At 34.1% G+C, this 16,465-nt stretch overlaps 2 protein-coding genes across 2 annotated transcripts; both read right to left on the reverse strand.

The window, feature by feature from the left end:
- Positions 1–3,142: 3,142 nt before the first annotated feature.
- LOC132698534 (uncharacterized) lies at positions 3,143–12,368 on the reverse strand. The gene is made up of 8 exons (XM_060664672.1): positions 12,134–12,368; positions 11,653–11,912; positions 11,137–11,277; positions 10,688–10,763; positions 10,444–10,631; positions 8,070–8,214; positions 5,358–5,549; positions 3,143–3,692 (listed from the first exon to the last, which is right to left on the reverse strand). Exons 1-8 carry the CDS (start codon positions 12,347–12,349, stop codon positions 3,153–3,155), a joined length of 1,758 nt encoding a protein of 585 aa, XP_060520655.1. The 5' UTR covers positions 12,350–12,368; the 3' UTR covers positions 3,143–3,152.
- A 2,391-nt stretch (positions 12,369–14,759) lies between these two features.
- Positions 14,760–16,427, reverse strand: LOC132698468 (translocon-associated protein subunit alpha). The gene is made up of 5 exons (XM_060664529.1): positions 16,206–16,427; positions 15,870–16,067; positions 15,493–15,816; positions 15,234–15,431; positions 14,760–15,118 (listed from the first exon to the last, which is right to left on the reverse strand). The coding sequence occupies exons 1-5, from the start codon at positions 16,267–16,269 to the stop codon at positions 15,009–15,011; spliced, it is 894 nt and encodes a 297-aa protein (XP_060520512.1). The 5' UTR covers positions 16,270–16,427; the 3' UTR covers positions 14,760–15,008.
- Between the last annotated feature and the right edge of the window lie 38 nt (positions 16,428–16,465).

Raw genomic sequence — 16,465 nt, forward strand, 5'->3', positions numbered from 1 at the left:
AAACACACTTTTTCAATTTGAAGTCCCTCAGTTTTTACAAAATTTCTTTTTTGATCAGTATTGCTTCCCGACTTCCACTGTACACAAATGCTGTCCTTATTTTTCCAAATTTCCACCGCTTGAGTTTACCTGATTTTAAATTTTTCTGTGAGCCTCCGCAGTGACAAATTTTCCTTTTCCGAAACGTTAACAATTTCCATTTTTTCCCCGCAAAGTAAGAATTTTTTTAATAGGTGCTATATTAAAAATTGTGGAATCCACTTACGGCATTTGAATGCCAAAAATAAAACTGCAAGTCATGGCGTAATGAATAATACGATATGATATGAAAAATGAAAAAGGTAATTGCGCTATAGGATTCGGAAAAAGTTTCACGTCCGTTTAAGAGAGGTAATTTTTTTTTTAAGTCAGAACAGTGTTGTCCGCGTCCGTTTAACGGCGTGTCCAGTTAAAGAGGTTTGTTTTGCAGGTAAAAGGTTATGCAAATTTTTCCTTCCAAAAAACATGTACGTTTAAAGAGGAGTGTCCGCCTAATGTACCCAAATCGAATAATTTTAAAATAGAGCAATATTGCGTACCATTTCGCTTTCTGTCTTGGTCTGTTTATTTCTTTCTTTAAGATGAGGCAATATCATTATAGGTTCATAGCTTAATAGCCTCAATGTTTCTTTTTAATAATTAGCAAATTTTGTTGAAAAATATGCAGTATTTTATCTAGAAGGCGCTCTTATTTCAGATTTATTTTCACACACATGGAATATTCGATACCAATATTTTTACTTTTAAATTCTTTAACCTTTCAAGTTTCTAACAATCAGAAAAAGCAGGCTTATTGTGCTAATTCATTTGTTTGGACGATTTAGTATTACGTAACTATCTGGTTAATATACCGCTGCTTCCTAAGTGCTCAGACTGAAGGCATTAGAGAACGATTTAACTCATTATTGAAGACGTGAGATTTACCATTGCTGTACCGAAATAAAATTTTTATCAACCTGGTTTTTAATTATTTTGATCTTTGTATTACCAAAAACACATTTCAACGAAGTATATTATATGACGTCAATATGTACCCAAAACGTGTTCCTGGCATGCATCGATCCTACATAGCAAATTTATTTAAAGGTATGCACGTGCCAACGGTTCACGTGTTTGGGGAAAATTCGAAGCCCGGTTTCATTATTTTTGTGAATTGGCAGATTTTTACTTCGACGAGAGTGTGTGTCTTTTTCGCAAACTATAGTGAAGGTTTTTTTTTTGGAAATGTATGACTACACGAACATTTCCGTTCGGAATCAGAACTTTTTAGGTATGGCACTAGGAATAAATTGACTTCCAGAGTAGAGTTCACAACATATAAGGTGTTCTAATTAGAAAACCGCAATTTTTACCACTTTTATGGCCAACAATAAACTCACGTCCTAAATATATATGTAAGGCCTGTCCTAATTATACACGTTTCGGAAAAACTACTTTCAAATTTCACAACGATCCTGTTAATTCGTGTCTGGTTTCCGTCTATATTCACAGAACGGTCGTAATTGCAGTGTTTTTAAACCTATTGCTAAACTAGGCCGAGCAAAATCGACTTACATGTTATAGGCTAAATTTCTAAAAATCACTTAATCATAAAACAATATCTTCACTGCCTACCAGGATCCGTTTTTAAATTTTCACCCTTTTTTAAAATTTCATTAGCTATGGATAAGTAGGCCGTGCATATAAGACAAGGGCAATTAAATACATCACAGAGTGACTTTCAAAAATAAGTTAACCATGAAGGAACTATTAATTATTTTAATTTTAAAATTAATAATTTAATATAAATTATATTTAACCGCATAAATTTTGAAAGTTAATGACACACAAGAATTGTTGTAATACCAAATAATGAAATTTAACCCAAACAAAACATTAGCTACTTCTAGTGAACTAAGCTAAACTAAGATTAAATTTTGTATTGAGATAAAGTTCGCTGGCTGCCTCTGCATTTTCGTTTGAAAATATGCAACATTTTGTCGTATCATACTATACGCCTTTTTGATAAATTTCAAACTAGCTAAATGAATTTAAAGCTTGGCTTTAGCCACTAAAAGTAAGTATAACAGAATACAAAATCCAATAAAGAATAATGATGCCTTTTATTAACATTGACTATTTATACATATTTAAAAGGCTCAACACGGGCATTTTAAAATTCCATAGCCAAAGTTGAATGTGTAGATTTAATATTACATTTTCATTTTTGTACAAGGTGTGACAAAAAGCATATGTTAAAGTTTTTTTTCAGTTAGAATTTCCGTATATCATATCATAAAAATAACACATTATAGCTATTTTTTATATTAAGGCTAGAATTAAAATCCTCAACAAGTTGACCAGGCATGCATCTGTCATGCAAACACCACGTCTTTTATTGAACTATGACATATCTTCCTTAAATGCAATAAAATGTCCAAATAAAATTGCATATAAACAATTTATAAAATGTAAATAGGGCCAGCGAATAAAATACATGAAAACTAATGATGAAAATGACAATTGACTGGCCATATTGTGCCCTGTGTATCATTCAAATATTCTGTCAGTGGCCCAACCGGTGCGACTAGCCGTACGATCATTTTTTATGATTTTTCACATACAACGACAATACTTCGAATATGTCGTCAAGTGAAAACATTATTCTTTTATCGAATTATGAACAATAATAACGTTCAAGATATGCAGCAAGTGGCATAATTAAACAAAAGATGGTGGCGTTGGCGTGACGCCATGATGACTAAGTGACGATTTTATTTTTTGGTAAATCTGGAATTAAGATAAAAATTAACTATACCATGTTATATATTTTTAAAATAAGCATAAAATGACTTTCCATCTAAAACAATATAATATTTATATACTAAGCGTTTTGGGTACATCCTGTATACAAATAAGTATGTAATATGAAATTTACACATCACACCTACAACTTTTGTATTAAACCTTTTTTTTTTTTCTAAAATGTAAAATGAAAAAACTAAAGATTGGTAAGATTGATAATATACCACCCTTGTGCATTGCAATCGACCGCGAATCACTCTACAACTTTTGAATGAAAACAAAATGATTTATTAAACATAACAAAATAACAACACACGGTATAAAATATGCTAAACCACGCCCTTGAGCTGTTCCAAATCACACGGAGTGACGGTAAATTTCTTGTTGCTGCAGACCAGTTCGCAAGTGCTGACAGGATCGACCACCGCACTAACCAAACCTTGTTTCTCGATATCCTGTTTATCCCTTCTAAATTCGTCCTTAGGAGAGCACCTAGGAAATATCTGCGATAGCCTTCTGTGACCGCGGGTGCTGGCGACGGGAAAATGACATTTGACGGCATTAGAAGAACAGCCTCTGACGTTGACGAGCGACTCGTACTGATCGTAAACGTTATTGACGCATGGCGACCACGTATACTCCGAACGTTTAATTTTAACTTTCAAGTTTTCTTTGGAAAGGTCTGTGGAATGGTGAAATGAATCCTTGGTCCTGTGATAATGAGCAATTTGGTCGGAAATGGTTTGAAACGAGTCGTTTTTGTCGCCGTACTGGACGGTTTTATTGTAGTTGCGGGCTACTTTGATGTCATGTTTCCAGAATCTTCTTCGGGCGTGGTCGCGGGTGGTGTGAGGAGCGACCTCTTTGATCTAAACCGTGAAATAAAAATTTTGATTGAGTTTGGATCTTACAAACACGGTTCCCTAAACTCGATGGTCTATTAGAAGTAGGTAAAATATTTGGGACATTGCGACGTCGGCACAGTTATTCTTTTTTGTTAATGGGCTGCCCAGTATGTTTTTACATTTTTGAATTCCTTGGAAAATTTTAAAACTATCTATGTAACACACATGTACCTCTCTCAAGATATTTTGGAAATAAAAATTATTTTTGAGAAAATTTTGCAAGAAGCATCGATCTTTTAACCATTTCACGGAGATGCAAGTTATCTCATACAGTATGTTTACAAAATTATGCGCATATAACTTAAACCTGGATTTTAAATCGAACTATCTGTATTTTATTTCGGTAATAAACAGAACCATTGGTTCTTGATCTAAACATATTATAAAAACATATTTTGAGCCGTTTTGGAGTTGGTTTGACAGTTCAATTATATAGTATATATTAAGAAGTGCTATAAACGATATTGTATTTAAATACACATAAAATGCATAATTATAAGTCAATTACATTACAATTACTTCAATTCAACGATTGAGATTTTGTTAAAATATAAAAAAAATCAAACTTTTGAAAACGGTTTGGAATGATGAGTGTAATTTTTCAAAAAAGTAACGTTCAACAAAAGAAACGCAGACCTTTGGGTTACAGAAACACGAATTTGAAATATCAAAATAATATTATATTATAACATAAAATTTCTTAATATATTTTTTGATAAAGTATATCTAATTCAATTGTCAAAATATATTTTTCTTGCTTTTAACTCCAAAACAGGTCAAAATAGGTAGTATATGTTAAAATACTATTAGATCAAATAATGAATCATTCTTTTTAATGCCACAATAAAAGAGAGTTGGTTCCGTTTAGAATTCGAGAATATCTTACGCTTTCATATTTTGTAAAATATGCATAATTTTGAAAACACCCTCATATCTAGCGACAAATTGTAAACAAAATTTGAGATTTTTACCTAAAACCGATGAAAGAGAGAACAGCCTCTGACGTTAGCCAAATTTTCTAAAAAATAATGTTTATCTATAGCTCACTTAAGGTAGAATGTATGTTGCATAGAATGTTGTAGAATGTTTCATAGAATCTAAAATTTTAATTATATATGAGTGATTTCATTTTAAAAAATCAACTTATTTTGTGGTTCAACTAAATGTGGCAAAGCTGCAATTCCCCAAACATTTTAAAACCAAAGATCATGGCGGCCACCTAATTTTTAGATACCTATCTTTATTCATTCTACATATACTTCTAATAGACCTATATATACATATACAAAAGAAACGAAACGGATGTTCAAATTACTGGGGTTTCAAAAAAATTTTCTGCTAATTTCTAAGGCAAACGGAAATTTTCAACCAATTACCAATTAATTTGGTTAATAAACGCATGTATAAAGATGTCTTTCTAAAGGAAGTCGAGGAAATAAAGTTATTGCAGACACAATTTCAGTTAAAAAAATACAACTTTTGTTTTTGGTAGATACTGAAAAATATTTTTCATTTGTTTTGTTTAAGGACTTCTTCAATACAAATTCTCTCACGAACCTTAATGACTAGTAAGGAGGGTTGTCCAAAGGCCTAACAACAGCCTTGTGAAATGCGGCATATATACCTTACCTTAAAGACGAGAATTCCAGCCGCATAAATGCAAATAATATTAACAAAAGTAAGGCATATGCTTATAGCTCCCAATCCGACCAGTTCCAAGGCAGTGTTGCTGGAATAGTAGTTCGTACGGGTTAACGAAGCAAATCTCGTCGTGTCGTTTCCTTTAACGTAATACACAAATCCCAAGGACCAAAGCAAACCCTGAAATATACACATAATAAATTTTGAAAACCAAGCAAATTACAAATAACGAATTAAAATTCAGCAGTAGCCGCAGGTAAACAATAAAAGTGTATTCGTTACGTTACTATATCCTCCCTTTGAATTATTAATTAGGTTTTATTACATTACACCTTTCTAAAGTATACGTTAACCAAAAATGATCAGTGACCTATTTGTTCAAATAAACTCGTAATTTCAGCCAAATAACCGTGCAAATAATGTTATTGAGGTTTTTGGCCGAAGTAGCAGTTAGGAGTGGGCGGTCTAGCTAATTCCGATCGACGAGAGGTCTTTACATTCGAAGCGAATAAATAAACCATTCAATCTCGCTGAATCTCTTTGAAAATTCCAATTACATTAATACATTTCCGTGTTAATGACCTCGGTTCATCAACCCTCGCCACGGTAAAGATAGAGAAATCAGCGACTACGTCATAATGATGACACCATCAAATAATCGTTATTTTTCCTGAATTAGATTGTAATCCGGTACTTGTAGAGAAAATTTCAAACCAGTAGTTTTTAAACAATCACCGGAAATTTTTCTTTCTAGGGTAGGTAATTAAGAGCGAATGATAGTGGAATTATTTTTTACATGACAAAAATTTTTGTATTACATTAACGAGTGTAGCTTTTTAGAAAATATTCTTGCAACTGCGCAGCCATGGAATTCCATAAAAATGTCAGTATACTCTCCTTGTAGTCTTCTCGTGAGTTTTGTTGGGCCGAACTAGAGCCAAAGTCTTCACTGCGAGAAGAATGAGTGCGAGTTTCTCCACAAGAATATCAGCTCTATCCAAATTATATAATCTTTCTAAGCAAAAGTTCATGAATTGCTACCAAATGCCTGACTTGCAATTCTTGGAATTCGTAAGCGTCAGCAAAATCTTGAAGAATACTTTCTTCAGTTTCTTGATCGAAACAACTCATTGATGTACGGCGAACTAAGAAGATTTTGGTACAAGAGCTTTAACTTCAAATGTTTTCTTTACTGATCACCATGACTACTGAAGTACAAAATCAATCAACCTGGGCCATTATGGATTCTCAATCGCGATAGAAAAGAAAACTCAAGAGAAAATGGACGTGTTTCTATTGACAGTGCGCAATTTCTATTCTTGAATATCATTTTATTGAAAACCAGTAGAATTTTATTCACCGAACGGTCTATTAAGTTATTTTGAAGGACCAGTTTTCTTGCTTTTCAAATGTAAATTTTAGAAAAGATAATTATAATTTATTATTTTGAGAGGATATTTTGTGTAATGGAGAAGTTGTTACTTTGTTGTGATTTTAGGGAAGAAGAAGAACACCCGTAAAACGACTCTCAATTTTGTTGAAGAAATCTCGATCTGCCTCTGACTTATGCCGTATAGCACCGGTGAACGAGGTAAAAGAGAACAGGCACTCGACTTACCAACCATGATGTTGAGAACAGAATTAAGGAAACTGCTATTATTATTTTTAATATTATTACATTTATTTTTATTATTATTATTATTATTATTATTATTTTTAAATTAATATTAAAATCTTCAAAACATAGATGAAGTTCCAAAAGAGATAACAGATGGGCATCATGAAATAGTGTCCAAAATATTAGTAAGCTCAATGGCTGTCATTGTCTCTCCTTGGTGTAAGTTGGCGACAATTTTCCAGCGATCATTTCTCTTGGTGCACGGATAAAATCAAGCACAACTTCATTATTTAAAACCGTAATGAAAATACTTCTTCCTTGTTTTGTAGTCATCGTTTTTCCTTATCTTTTCCATAACATTAAAAAACAAACTGCAATAATTTTAATAATTCTAAACATTGTCAAAAACTGCTTTTTAAACGCCATCTAGTGAGACATTTTCTTCATATTTTTGAGTCACGACGAAGGATAATTTTGAAAATAAGTTCGAAATATTTCCTATATTTTTAGAGTATAAGTGAAAATATTTAAATTCTGTGAGGTTAGTCGGAATTACAATGTACCAGCTTGCTACGAAATTTAAAAGCACCAACTTCATTTATGCATTATTATATTTAATGACAATTTTTACTGATTTTTAGTAATTCATTACCATTTGCTAAGATGGAGTTTAAGGTTACAAGAAAACAGAAGATCAGAAAGAATGCAGACTGTAACATATTGTACAATGTCTATTACAATTGACACGCGTACGGTCACTTTAAAAAAAATCCTGATGGGAGGTATTTTAGAAATTCTTTTTTCTACTGCCTACCCAATTATACACTGATCATGCTTACGCACGTCACTTTAAAATATCAGCTTCTGACATGGCCATCAGAATCGACAAACGTCAAAATATCATTAATGGCTAAAATCTAGCGAAAACATTTGATCGCTCCCAAAGCCGTGACCAAAGTACTGAAAATGTCCGAAGTCGCTCGCTACAGTACTTTACCAAGGTAACGGGCTTTATCCGTACATAATTGGGTATTTTGAATGCATTCACGTGCACATTTGTATAAATATTTTTCGCTACTCACCGCGTTAACGGTGGGCGGCATAAGCGAAGTGGATATGGCAACGCCCACCAGCGAGGCGATGTTATCGCTCAACACCCCCAAGGCCACAGCTGCCCCAGACAAGAGAGCGATCAGGGCCCCTACCCACAGGGAGCGCAACTCGCCCCTGAAAAGACACAAAACGGTTGACGTCAGTGGAAAAGTTGTTTTCAAGACACCCCGGCCTCGTGGGGCGGCGTTGCCTAGTCCCACCCGATTTTGCCGAAATACACCATCTATAACGCCCTTTTAATGCTTGCATTATAACTAATAATTCTTAAGAAACGGACGATTTGTAATATAGCTCGCCCTATTTGCTATGTCAATAAAAGGGGGACTAGGAAAATAGTCTAACTGCCGCTAGCGGCAGCATCGCAAAGGTGAAGGACGGCGCGTGGACGTGAAGCACGTGGTCCCCGGTGACTGCAAAATGGGATTTGCGTAAATTTAGTGGGAGTCGGTTGACTCCATTGGGTAAGTTGTCATGGTAATCGCTTTGGACCGGTAATTACTTTACGTTTTGACAGGAGTTACTTCATTGGAACTTGGAAATTGGCTTTTCCTTATAATATTTTGTAGAAATACCTTGAAAATGTTTAAGCGTTTCCCTGATGCATTCAACCATATAAGTATTAGACACTACAGGGACATAAATACTAATAAATTTTTTGCACCAGTCAGCTGTCATTTTTGTAGTGCTATATCTAGTAACAACCAAACTTTTGAATATATCCAGAAACCGAAACATAAATGCAGCAGTGAAGGAGATCAAATTCCAACCACTATTTTAAAACTGTCCATCTTTAAAGTCGTGATTGTGAAGTGTCGTATTGGAAGCCTTTGTAAATAAAATAGAACTCCACTACAAGTCCTAAATTGTAACAGCATCGTAAGGTTAGGGACATAGGCCTGACAGATACACCACAGACCAGCAAACAAAACCTTGATGCAACATTGATGAAAAAATTCATTAAAACGCGGTATAGGACCTTAATAATTATAGACCGATAAGTCTCCTAACGAAGTTTTCGAAAATATTTGGAATGGTGCTCTATACTTTCGGGATTTATCAACAACTGTCGGATATATTTCAATTTACTACTGCCATTGTACAGAATTTAGAAAACAAAAATTTAGCTTTACGACTACTTTTAGATTTAAGTAAAGCGTATGACTGCTTAAATCATGAAGTTTTATGTTATAAAAGTATGGCATAACAGCATTAAACTGGATATAATCCTACCTCACACACAGTCAGATATAAAAGTAAATGATCTTGGCATTGCGCAGATTTCGAGGCCTTTGCTATTTTTAACATATGTTAGTGGCTTAGTCATGTTGAAAATAATAAGTATCACTAGCAGTAACTATAGAAAACGTTTTTAGAAAATGGAAGTTCGAAACGCCAGTATTGACCACAATCAATCCTTGTTTACCTTTAGAGTAATAAATTTAGAGAATAAAAATGTCACTCTGAAACATGAAATAGTCTTCAAGCCTTACTATTGACGAATGCTTATCCTGGAATCCAAACTCAGACAACGGGAAGATTCTTGATATAATCACCGTACATAGAAACACTACTAGAAATTACATTCTTTACACTGTTAATCAAATGCACAATATATGTTCAAAATGTCCATTGTTGAATGAAACTTGTATCTCGAAAACCAAACATTTTAGACCTTAGGTTGATAATAATGGTACTTTAATACTCTGAATAAAAAAAAATTGACTGCGCTTACCCACATAATGTCAATCATCAGATATGGAAATCTTAATAACTATATTCAATGTATACTCGGTTAGTAAAGAGCGTAAATATTTCCAAAGCTGGAACGATAAAATTCAATACCCTGAGGGTTTTTGAACATGCAGATTTCAAAAATGCTTATAGCAATGTCGTCAAATTTACCACTTTGCCGTTACGCGTCATAATTTTTCGTCAATATTTTTAATAGAATGGAGTATTTAATTTTGTTTCAAGCAATGTCGAATTTAATAAGGTTTCGTAATTTGAAAATTTTGTTTCTATTAAATACTGAGCTACGAAAATACCACATTTTTAGCAAGAATTACAGGAACGTTTGAATATCTCGAAAACTGCACAAGCTCAAATTCAATATCAGGGTGTTTTTGGACGTGCATAATTCAACAATGCCAATAGCAATGCTGTAATGTAAATGTTGCAAGAAAAATAAATAGGGCATTATATTTAAAATATCAAAATTATGACATGTAACGTCACAGATATTTAAGTGTTCCGGCACTTTTTACTAACTCAATATAAAGCATCAAAAATATCGATTAAACAAAAATTATTTTCTTTTTTTTTATAAGTTAATATTCAACTTACCTAGAATACATTTCATAGGTGGGCCAATCATGGTAACCGTATTTGTCCGTAACAAGGCAAATGAGGGACCCGTAACAAAACCCGACAATCGTCGCTATCCCCAAACCAATCAATTCATTCTGGACTCCGATCTTCTGCAGATGTTTGTCCTGAACTACCGACCCGAACGTGCCAGCCATTACAGGACCCTGCAATATTGTTGCACTTGTAAGTTCGTCAAAATAGCGATTTGCACATCGCTCACCATCATCGGTGAAATGAGCATACTCGAGAGCATGTATATTTTGCTGTCTTCTACCAAACCGAGAGCACACAAAGTTCTGCAAGATGCGAATATATTTTAATTATGATTGAAATATGATTAGAAAATAAAGATTGTACTAAGGTCGCAAGTCCTTATTTCTGCACATACTACTATAATATTAAAAGTTACAAGTTATCACTTAGGATACTTCTTCATCGCTATCCAGATATAAAAAATGCTGCCCCAGAATAAATCAATGAGAACTGTTAGTTTTAGAAAGGCTAAAGTATTTTTAATTCGTATTATATTAAAATGCAATTGGCATTTGTACCCTTTGTAAAAAAAATATCAATTTTTTAGTTTTGTGTTTTATGTCGAAAATAATGTACGAACTTTTACTTATTTTGAATAATTTAAATATAATCGCTTTTATTATTAACTTTACTTACGTGGAAATCAATAACAGTACAATGAAATCGAAAGTCATGGCAGCGCGCACTTTGACGTTTTCCACAACTTGTGCAACTGTTAAGCGAGATCTAACGGAAGAAATGAAGAAATTCCATCCAGTATTGGTTCCCTCCGTTTCTCTGGATATAAAAATTTAAAGAAACTGTATTTCCTCCAAATTAAAATGACTTAATTCTTGCATATATGCCACAAAATATTGTATCCAAAAACTTTGGATTTTTTTCTTATTAAAAAAATGTATTTTCAGCAATCTCCAACTCTGCGATCAAAATAATTGCCAGTCGCATGCCGTTTTTAATATTAATTGCAATTTTATCTGAAGTGTTTAAAATTATATTTTATATCACATTTACTAGGTACCGTATACAGAAAAGATTAATGCGAATATCATTTAAGCAACTATAGTAGTTTCTCGTCCCAGAATTGGAACTTTGCGTTTCGCCAGAATATTCTGTGCCGCATAGCAGTTATACCGCATGTTCAGTTGTACCTACTTTTCTTCTAATATTTCTTCATCGCTTTTCGAGGCATTCGCAGTGACCTTGTATTCGCTTCCCTTGTAATGAATAGTGCAAGGGATAACGCTCACCTTCGATTGCAGCTTTTTTCCAATATCGCTGTCCCTCAAATTCTCTAAAATGTCCTCGCACTTTTCGTTCTCGATCGAAAATATCACTTGATAGTAATTGCCGTCTTCGGTTTGGGTCCACACGGAATGGATTATTTCCAGTTCTTTCAATAATAAACGGATTGTCTGCGGCAGCAAAGGGGATTACTTAAACGAGATGGTCTTGTAGAAATCTCTATATTTTCTTTGCAAAAAAAAAAAACGAAAATTCCACTTATTCTAAGCAGCTTTTTTTCGGCTCTAAAAGAGACTTGGTATGGAAAGTTTCAATACATATACCTAAATTTTGCTGATTTGCATTTGATTTAAAAAATATTGGAAACAGTTTACATCTGAGATGTGCTTACATTTTCCATCGATTGATCAGTTTTGTGCTTGGGCAGGTGTTGTTTACATTTCTCCCGATTGGATTCTGTGGAATATTCGAGACCCTCGGTACTAAATTTTTGAGACAATATGATTTCGGGGTTCTCCTCAATTTTCACTTTTTTCTTTAGTTTTCGTAGCAACACTTTCTCGTGATCTTCGGTGGGCACTATTATGATAAACACAACTCCAGACATGATGGATTCGCCATCAAACAACAACACCCATCGAATACGACAAGCGCCGTTGTAGATGCAAAAAAGCGATTGCTTTTAACTTTTTATTTAATTTGTCTATCGGCTAGAATGAACCGGTGCCAAAACATAAACATTAGATAGGAATAGGCGTTAAAATTTAACGAATTTTGGAACAATATGGCTATAATTAAAGAAAATACGGGATGCTCTCTAATGGTATATTTTTAAGGAAATGAGTTCATATATCTGTCAACATACGTCCTAATTATCTAAGAAAGGATTGCAGATATCTTTGAGAAATTTGGTAACTGCACTTGTACGTCAAAAGGTATTTTCAGGTGCACAACACTTTTTTTATTTCTACCAGTGGCGCCCGCCCCAGATTTAACCGCTTATTTTGAAAGAGCAAATTGGTGCGATACTGACATTGTTCAGTAAATCTTTGTTGACTTAAAATAAGTTGCTCGTCATCAAAACCATCTTGACTTAATGCTAATTCTATTTTAGTGTTTAGATCAGATTGACGTGAAGTTTGTCCTTAAAATAAATCAACGAATTTTCACTTTTAGCATCGTCACACCATTAAGGAGACCTCATACTAAAATTTTATTGGAAACAATATTTTTGGCTTCCTTCAATGTTTAATATCAAAAAAATATAGGTGTCACCAACGTCATTATTTATTTCTGATCTCATTATGCGGATTTTGCATTTTTAAAATGTACTACCCGATTTTTAACGAATGGTACCTGGAAAAAAAAGGTCCCTATGGCAACGCTGCACTTCGCACGTATTTTAAATTAACTGTTAATGAAATATATTTACATTAAGAGGTGAAAATTGAGGCGCTAATTTGAGTACATTGCCTAATATAAACATGTGAAGTAAGTTGGACTGACTTATTTAATGTCATTTTACAGAAAGAAGGCGTATTCCCGAATTTACGCCATTTTGACCATTATTAAGGATGAATACGTGGGTGAGTTTGCAAGTGTAGTTAAATTCAGAAAAGTTAAAATTAAAGTCTAGTCAATTTGAAGACAAAGTATTTAAGTAGATAAATTGGCATAGAATACTATTGTTTAGCTCTAGTTTTTTTTCAGATTTTTATGTCCCTGCATATGTCGTTAGATTCTGAAAATCACATTTTTCAGATGAGCTGGTATCTTATTGCTGTGGGTCTATTTATTTTGGCAACAGCAACCCCAACTGAAAAGATCTTGAAAACTACAGAGTCCACCATTCGAGAATATGATTTCGAGCTAGAACATTCACAAAATTTCAAACCCGAGGAAGAGGTAGCGAGGATTCCCCTGAGACAGAAAAGGACGGTATCGTTTCTTAATCGACGTCATTACATGTTCCTACCAATAGTTAGATAAATTAAAAGCGTTCACGTGGGGAGAATTTTTTACTTTTTATTTTATATCACAACTAGTATTGTGAGAGAATGCGCAATAACTTATTTCAAATATGCCCACATATGTACTTAGTTTAAAGAATTTGGTCCAATTAATTATTTGGAAGTAGGCAACCCACTATTTCTCTAGCTGTTTAACTTCAGTCAAGGAAAATTATTACTGTCCCGCCCAGGTGTAAAATTTTAATGTAACATGTACGGTCTTGTGCATTTATTTTGAATCGACAGTTAAACATCTTAAAGAATTTGGTGAATAAACGCACACTTTATATTTTTGCATAAATAATTAAAATTCAAGTCTAATTTCTATTTAACTTATTATGCTCTTCCATCATATACTCTGTAAAAGCTGTTCAATATCACTTGTCCTCATAAATATAGTTATTAGATCTTACAGTGGCACTACTATGGTATAAATTAATGCGCCGCAGGCGGCATTGATATTTTCGTAGAGAAAGTAGTAATTTTCCGAGCATGCCTTTGCATCTCACCCACTAACCTGCAGTTCCGACCATTTTCTTCCCAAAAAGCGATTAATATTTTCATCCATGTTGGCCATGGCCATGTTGGTTGTGCAAAATAAATTTTAAATCTCGCGCATGCGCATGTCGAATAACTTTAAAAAAAAATTCAAACTTATTTCATAAGTTCCGGTATTATCGGGATCGGCAGGCTATATCTCTAGTAGCTATATTCTTGTCCTGTGATATTCAGTATGCGTAAGTCAATCGTCGCGTTCAACATGGCCGCTGACAACACTGTACACGTGCGGTTGACGGTTTGATTGTGGCATTTCTGTTGTTGTATTTTTCCAAAATTTTCAGATAAAAAATTAATTAAGCGTGTAGATATTGTTCAGGGCAGGGCAGGTCACCGTGAAATTTACGTGAATACGTGAAAGATCAGAGAAAAAGGGCAAATTTACAACTATTTTCAAGTCATATAGTACTTAAATAGGGCTAGGCTAGGCAAGAATAATAATTAAAAATATAAGTAAAAAAATTCGTTTTATTAACTTGGCCACACTGTGGCAAACCGAATATTTACATCCATCCATCCTAACCTAACGCAAAGCAAAAAAAGATCACAACACTGTTTACAAAGTTATAAATTAAAGAAATAATATAATAAAAACAACCTTACAGTAAACATAAATATCGATGGATTTAATTAAAGTTGAACACCACAAAAATTTAGGAAATGGAGTGGTTTCGCTTTGAGGGTCAGTCGAGATGTTCACTATTCGGACCCGGTGGAACGCTTCACTTTACGCTGTTTGGGGCTTTGGCTCGTTTTGATCTGCTTTGGCGACTTGGACGCTTTTGGAGATCTTTGTTGCTTTTCCTTGTCTAAACAAAAAAGAAACATATCTTCATAAGTGTATAATGAATACATTTTTGAGTGATCAGTTCTTCCGTTAGCAAAGGGTTAGCTACAATAGTTTAAGGAAAACTAAACACTCACTTAAACTGGCAAGCGTCTGCTTCGGCAACCAGTCATAGTCGACATTGTTAGGATTACTCGTCCCGGTTTCAACAGGCGCGGTTTTCTTAGTTGGACGTTTCTTACCCACAGATAGAAGTGTTTGTTGACCAATAACTAACAACAATATCACGCCAGCGGCCAAGAAAACATACAAGAAGAACGTTTCTCCATCCAAACCTAAAACAAATTCACAAAAAAAAAACATAGTTTAGTGCTTGCATTAAATTGCTTCACTGACCTTCTTCCAGCTCAACAATTTGCACAGTCTCATTAAAAACAGCCTCCTGAAACTGATTACCAGACGAATCGCGGTAGGCCAAGTTAATGGTAAGACCAAATGGTCTCCCAGCAAAAACATCTGATGGCAAAAAACTGTAATGGAAAGTAGCTTCCTCCTTTGACTTAATTAATTTGTTGTAACCGATCGCTGAGAAATTTTGAATGAAAAAGTTGAAATCCATTGGGTATCTGAATGAAGCATCCAAAGTTTCAACCACAAAATCATCTCCACCTTTGTTACGGAAGCCTACAAGGAATTCAACTGGCACCCCAGCAGGCAATTCTGAAACAACCACTTAAATTTTTTGAAATGAAAAACAATATTTAACAGTTAACCTAGTTGAGATGCGCCAGGAGTATTAGGTCTAATAAAAAGTAATACTGTATCTGCATCTGGAGACGCTGTATTTTTAAATTCTTCCTCATCATCTTCGGTTTCCCCCGCTGTTAATTCAGCTTCTTCCGCTTCTCCTTCAACATCTGCTTCTTCATCTTCCAAAGGATCTTCATCTGCATACGCTACCAACTTGTTGCCTAAAGCCACCACATTAGGTTAATAAGGGTAAGTGTTAATATTTGTTTTTCTCACATATAATATATGACTATATGCAGAAAATTGGGTGATTTTAATGTTACTTAAAACCTTACCAAATATAAGATAGTACTACTTACCGCCTTCAAAAATTAACACAAGGGCCGGTAAAACCAGTAAAGAAATCAAAAGAAAGTATTTCATTTTCACTAATTTTCTTTTTTAGAAAAACAGATTCTAAGGTGCCGTAACAACTGCCGACTAACTCGTAAAATAACCCTACTCCAATTCTAACTGCCTTCCTGCTGGTCCTACGTGGAAGTTTTCATACACATGGCAGTAGACTATTATGTGTACGTCATCACAGGATATTTGGAAATGCTAAGTGGAGAAAGAAATT

This window comes from Cylas formicarius, unplaced genomic scaffold (genome assembly GCF_029955315.1).
Source record: "Cylas formicarius isolate icCylForm1 unplaced genomic scaffold, icCylForm1.1 PGA_scaffold_2__14_contigs__length_35257938, whole genome shotgun sequence".
Classification (NCBI taxonomy): domain Eukaryota; kingdom Metazoa; phylum Arthropoda; class Insecta; order Coleoptera; family Brentidae; genus Cylas; species Cylas formicarius.